This window comes from Gadus macrocephalus, chromosome 3, assembly GCF_031168955.1.
Source record: "Gadus macrocephalus chromosome 3, ASM3116895v1".
In the NCBI taxonomy this organism is placed as follows: Eukaryota; Metazoa; Chordata; class Actinopteri; order Gadiformes; family Gadidae; genus Gadus; species Gadus macrocephalus.
Window position 1 is genome coordinate 17901559 of NC_082384.1, and position 6284 is coordinate 17907842.

General features: G+C 51.6%; 1 protein-coding gene across 1 annotated transcript in view; it reads left to right on the forward strand.

Annotated features, from left to right (window-relative positions):
- The window catches only part of dchs2 (dachsous cadherin-related 2), a 29372-nt gene that overhangs the window by 5976 nt on the left and 17112 nt on the right, over positions 1 to 6284 (forward strand). Inside the window, exons 4-9 of the mRNA XM_060047727.1 lie at positions 160 to 396; positions 1791 to 2852; positions 3368 to 3555; positions 4099 to 4198; positions 4430 to 4590; positions 5045 to 5939. Of these exons, the coding sequence (XP_059903710.1) occupies positions 160 to 396; positions 1791 to 2852; positions 3368 to 3555; positions 4099 to 4198; positions 4430 to 4590; positions 5045 to 5939 (2643 nt within the window). The remainder of the gene's footprint in view (positions 1 to 159; positions 397 to 1790; positions 2853 to 3367; positions 3556 to 4098; positions 4199 to 4429; positions 4591 to 5044; positions 5940 to 6284) is intronic.

The window sequence follows — 6284 nt, forward strand, 5'->3', positions numbered from 1 at the left end:
TACTTAAAACCTCAACTCTCGTATCCATTGCTTTATGTGTACTGTTTTTATTTGTATTGTCTTATGGACGGTCCTGTATCTCTTATCTAACCTTCATTCCAGACCCTGTATGTGTTTTGTGTGTTGGGTATTGCTCATACGGTGTGTGTGTTTGACCAGGGACTCTGTACCTGCGCTCCACCGTGGCCCACCTGGGCACGGCCAGCGTGACGCTCTCCCTGAGCGCCCGCGACGGCGGCGGGCGGACCTCGGCCACGCCCGCCAGGCTGACCGTCAACGTGGTGGGCAGCGCCCAGGCGCCCGCCGTCTTCCAGCGGTCCCGCTACTCCTTCAGCGTGGCCGAGGACGCGCCCCCGGGGACGTCCGTTGGCACGGTGACCGCTGTCTGTCCAGGAAGTGAGTATGACTGTATATGGAGACCGATGTGGCTGGGCTGCGCGTTGTGGATGCTAAGGGAGTATCCGCAAAAAACCTGCCGGTGCAAAATCTTTTTGCGTGTGTCAAAATGTTTTGTGTCCAAAGCACTGTCCATCAATACTCATACATTCAATTCCTTCATGCCACTTTAGCAACTGTCTGGAGTTAGTACTTTAAAACACACTTAAAGTGGTTCCCCCAAGCGCTAAACAGCAATATCATCAGCATTTTTTAATTCGTCCTCTTGGAAGATCTTCTTAGAAAATATCTGTTTTTGTTGAACGGGAACTCCATTATAGAGTCTATGGGTCGGGACATGGGTTCAGACTGGTTGTTAGTAGATGCGTATGACAGAAAGAGGAGAAGTCGCCTGATGAATATCCCAAGAAGTAGATTTTAAAGAGTAAAGTCTCTACTTTAATCTACCCTCCCTGGCTCAACCGATTACAGGCCAAACAACAGATTGATGATACATTTCCCATTCCGTGAACAATATCGCTAAGTGAAGTAACCACACAAGCCAGCTGTGTGCATGTATATGTTACATTCACATTTACACATTCAAATCAGTGCATTTAGCAGATGCTTTATCCGAAGCGCCCTAAAATACAATACGAAACAACAAAATATCGCTGTCGGTACAGTAAAGATGTTCATTGTAACAGTTGCCAAGCACTGACAGTTGCTAGGCTTTTTTTTTTTCTTATACAACAAAGAAAAAACGTTTCACAATCCGTACAATGGTATATTTACTCTACTGTAAGTATTTTGTACTTCAGAGATTATGGCTTCTTGATGAGTTGTCACGTACGCCACCTCAATAGCAGAAAGCTAGCCTAGAAGTAGTTCAAGGTTCTCTAATCAATTAACAGATTAGCTCTTCAACTTAAACATCAACACTGTGTTTACAGAAGAGGACAAGGAGGCGGGGTAGGGAACGTTGAAATCCACTACAGCTTAACTCCTTCCTATCTTTACTTAGTAGTTACAACAAAGGGATTTGGACCTGACCGGTAATTACTTAAAGTGCCGACTGAATGTGTTTGTGTGTGTGTGTGTTAGTGTTTGTACAAGCATCACGTTATTATCAAATCCAAATATCCTAATAATCATTCCTAATAACATCTCCATATTGTATGTATACGCATGGGAATTAATATTTGCTATTTAATAAATGCTTTTATCCAAAGCGATTTTCGGAGATAACATGTAGTTGTTGATCCTGCTCTGCCTACCTGGGGATAGTAAGGCAAAGTCCAGTCCAGAGTCCAGTGCCATAACCATCAGACCATCCTACCCCCATGACTTGAGACGTAATGTTGGTGTCTGTGATATGAACCCTGTATCACGCTGGGTCCCCCGTGTCTCCCCAGGTTCCCCCGAGCCCGTCACCTACCGCGTCTCCTCTGGGGACCCCCAGGGCTGGTTCTCGGTGCACCCGGACTCGGGCCTCATCAGCACCCGCCGGGCCCTGGACCACGAGGCGCAGCGCTACGCCCTGCTGGTGCTGCAGTCCTCCAGCGGCCTCCTCTTCAGCAGCACCCAGGTCCACGTCAGCGTGGCCGACGTCAACGACCACGCCCCCGCCTTCCCCGCCGCGCGGGAAGCGCTCACCCTGTCCCGCAGCACGCCCCCGGGCGCCGTGCTCTTCATCGCCCACGCGCGCGACGCCGACAGCGGCGCCAACGGACGCGTGAGCTACCACCTCACCGACCCCGGGAACGACGACGCCGGCAAGAAGACGCCCTTCGCCGTCGACCCGCTCCTGGGAACGCTGACGTTGGCCGGGAGTTTACGGACGAGCCCCCGGCGGGCGTACGCTCTGGAGGTCGTGGCGAGGGACGAGGGCCGGCCGCCGCTCGCCGCCCGGCTGACCCTGGAGGTCACCGTGGACCAGGCGGGCCCGGAGGACGACGCCCTGGCCTTCGAGTCGCTGGTGTACCAGGTGGAGATCGGCGAGGGCTACCGCAAGGACGCCCGGGTCATCCAGGTGAAGGCGCACCTGGGGGGGCCGCAGGGGGGGGCCCACGCGTCCGGCGGCCCCGGGACCACCGGGATCACGTACTCCCTGGAGCCCGAGCCGGGGTTCCCCGCTCCCCCGTTCCGCGTCCACGCCCGGAGCGGCTGGCTGTACCTCTACCAGAGCCTGGACTACGAGACGGAGCCCGGGTACGGGTTCAGGGTGCTGGCCGCCGCCGGAGAGGACGACGCCAGGAGCAGCGCCACGGCCAGCGTGAGGGTCCAGGTCCTCGACGCCAACGACAACGCGCCGGTGTTTGGGAGGGAGGCGTACTACTTCACGGCGTCGGAGGGCAGCGCGCCGCAGGGTCTGGTGGGGACCGTCCAGGCCACCGACCGGGACGCCCAGAAGAACGCCGAGCTGTCCTACATGCTGCTCTCGGACGGGAAGTACTTCCGTATTAACACCAAAACAGGTAAGGAAATGTTAAATATAGTGAAAATATTGCAATTGATATTAGTGATGTGTGCAGGTTCAGGTAAGATGTTGAATTGGTGGGTAATGTGTGAAAAAGTCATATACAGCGTAATAAAACAGACAAAAGAAAGGGACGGCAGTGGGATGTGTTGGCCACAAGAGGGCGCTAGAGAACCGCAGTACATGTTGATTAGCGCTTCGTCTCGGATCCAGCAGTCCTGCTCTGTTAAAGAGGAACTTCTGAGGGGAGACAGCATAGAGCCTGGGCTGAAAACCGGATATTATGGATCCATAGGACATGTGTATTGTTTTTCTCAACAATGTCTCAAAGCGTCAAAATACAAAAAAACAAAAATATAATGGTTAACTAAAAAGGCCAAACACACAAACTTCTCGAGGAACCCCCTGAATATCCTAACAATCAATCATCATGCATGCCACTGACTAAGCCGATGATAGCAAATAGATAGAGCTTGGCCTTCTTGACCGTAAACCACAACCTGATCCCTGCAGGGGAGATCATGAACTGGGTGGCGCTGGACCGGGAGCAGCACAGCCAGCACAGCCTGAAGGTGATGGTGAGCGACCACGGCCGGCCCCGGCTCAACGCCACCGCCACCGTGCACGTCTCCGTCACCGACGTCAACGACAACCCGCCGCGCTTCACCCACCTGCCCTCCACCAACGAGCTCAACGTTCAGGTAGGCCATGCCCACGCCTGATTGGCTGCTCAACAGGCACAACCTGAGGGTCTTTCAGGAGGTCAAAGTGTCATCGTGAACGCCAAAAGAATACGTAGCTCTGTAAAGTTGGATTGAGGATAGCGGCTGTTTAGTTTTAATCTGACTCAACTGTTCATTTGTTAATCACCCTGGGGTCCTTGGCTTTATCTGAAGGATGTACAATTTGATTAGTTGAATCTAATCTAATCTAATCTGAAGGATGTATCACCAGGGGTCCCCTCAAAATATAGAGTTTCGTTATATTTTATTTATCGTTTGTATAATTATATTTGTTGATTTATACAATTTGAATATTGACACTTAAATTTATCGGAAATTATTTTTTTATTATTATTAATTTATTTATTTTTCTGTTCTATGCTAGAATATTTTATTATTAATATTTATTTTATGTACTATATTTGTTTTCCAGTATGCACATGTTAAATAATACAATAGCTACATTAGCCACTCTTACCAGTACATAGGCTGTAACTGGTGATGTCGTTGTGACTCCTGCAGATGTGGGCGGGCCTTCCCCCGGGGTCTCTGGTGACCACCATGTTCGCCAAAGACCCCGATGCCGGAGAGAACGGCACGGTTACCTTCTCTTTAAGGACAGGTGAGAGGATCGCCCAGGTTCAATCATTCAATGATGTATCGATTTATTTTCCAATACATTGCCTCGCATCTTGTTTGCCACTGCCTACTGAATTGTGTGTGTGTGTGTGTGTGTGTGTGTGTGTGTGTGTGTGTGTGTGTGTGTGTGTGTGTGTGTGTGTGTGTGTGTGTGTGTGTGTGTGTGTGTGTGTGTGTGTGTGTGTCTGTGTGTGGGGGGGGGGGGGTGATCTAGAAGCAGATGGGATGGGAGTGTTTGAGATTGACCCTCAGAGTGGTGACATCACACTGAAGGCGGCGTCTCTCCAGCCAATCGTGACGCACCACACCCTGGAGGTCATGGCTAAAGATGGAGGACTCCACTCTCTGGAGGAAGTCGCCATCGTTCATGTGCAGGTAGGTACTGGTCACTTGCATGTGTGTGGGTGTTTGTGTGGATGTGTAGGTGCGTGTGTAGGTATGTGTGTGTGTTTCTCTGGGTGTATGCGTGTGTGTGCTTATGTGTGTAAGAGTGTGTGTAGTCAACTGGATATACAGTCTCAATTTATTATACTATTATTTTTAAGAAATACAATTTATTAAACATATTTTAATCATTTTATTTAATTATATTATTTATTTGTATTCAATCATTTATTGATGTATATTAATGAATACATTTTTGCTAATTTAGTGATTTAATATATCTACTTTTAAATAAATTAATTCAATTAAATGTTACATACATTTCTATGTATTTGTGTTTAATTATTCTTTTGTATTTCATAGAAAAATAGTTTTGTACTGTATTAATGTCCTTTATTTTCTGTAGATAATGGTATTTATTCGTTTGCATTAACTGCCTGTCCAGGTCCACCGAGGAGCGTCTGTGTTCGACGGCTCCCAGCACCAGATCGCCCGCCGCCTCAGCGTGCGTGAGGACGCCAAGCCCGCCGCCACCGTCGGCTCGGCCGCCATCATCGCGGACGGCGCCAGGTTCGGCTACTCCATCGCCGAGGGCGACGGCAGCATCCACTTCGGCGTGGACCCCTCCTCCGGCGACATCTACGTCAACCAACCGCTGGACTACGAGTCCGCCGCGCAGTACTTCCTGGTGGTGCTCGCCCTGGAGGCGGAGCCCCGCGAGCCCCCCGGCCTCAACGTGTCCGTGCTGGTCAGTGTTTCCCTGGAGGACGTCAATGACCACACGCCCTGGTTCCCCGACGACCTGGTCACACTCGGCCTGAGGGAGGACGTCGCCGTGGGGACGTTGGTGTTTGCGTTCCACGCTAAGGACGCAGACGGTAGCCTGGGCAACAGCGACCTGCGCTACTCCCTGAGCCACGACCGGGGCTCCCACTCCGGGTCGCCCGGCGGGCCGTCGCCGCCCTTTCCCTTCGCCGTCGACCCCCGCACGGGCAGGCTGACCGTGGTGGCGCCCTTGGACCGCGAGACCACACCCAGCCTGGCCTTCACCGTCACCGCCTTCGACCGGGAGGAGGAGGAGGAGGGGGAGGGGGCGGGGCGGCCGGGGGGAGTGCGGAGGCAGGCGTCTGTCACGGCGCAGGTCTTCCTGCTGGACGTCAACGACAACCGGCCGGTGCTGGTGTCGGCGGACGCCGTGCGGGTGGCGGAGGACGCGGAGGTGGGCGGTCTGCTGCATCACGTGGTGGCGCTGGACAGAGACCTGGGGGAGAACGGGCGCGTCTCCTACAGCATCGTGGACGGGGACAGCCAGGGGGTCTTCAGGCTGGAGGAGAACACCGGTATGAAACATTGTTGTACTATATGCGTTCAGACATCCACCCATGGTGATACAGTTGGAGGACCCTTGTCTGAGATAAAACTATGGATCTAGAGCATGGCTCTATTTTAGACGGAACAGGCTGTTCACGTGCACTGTGTGGCCCAGATTTGAGGGAAGCAGTTCCTCAGACTCACGTGATGTTGATTTGTTATTTGGAGAAGAAAAGAGATGGTCAACTGTATTTACTATCGCTTACCATCTTTTCTTTGCAGTTATAGCAGTTTACCGATAATTCAAATAACATTACTCAAACTTTGATTTTATGTTGTGAATTCTTCTCAGACTCAACTTGTAAGTCTGAAGA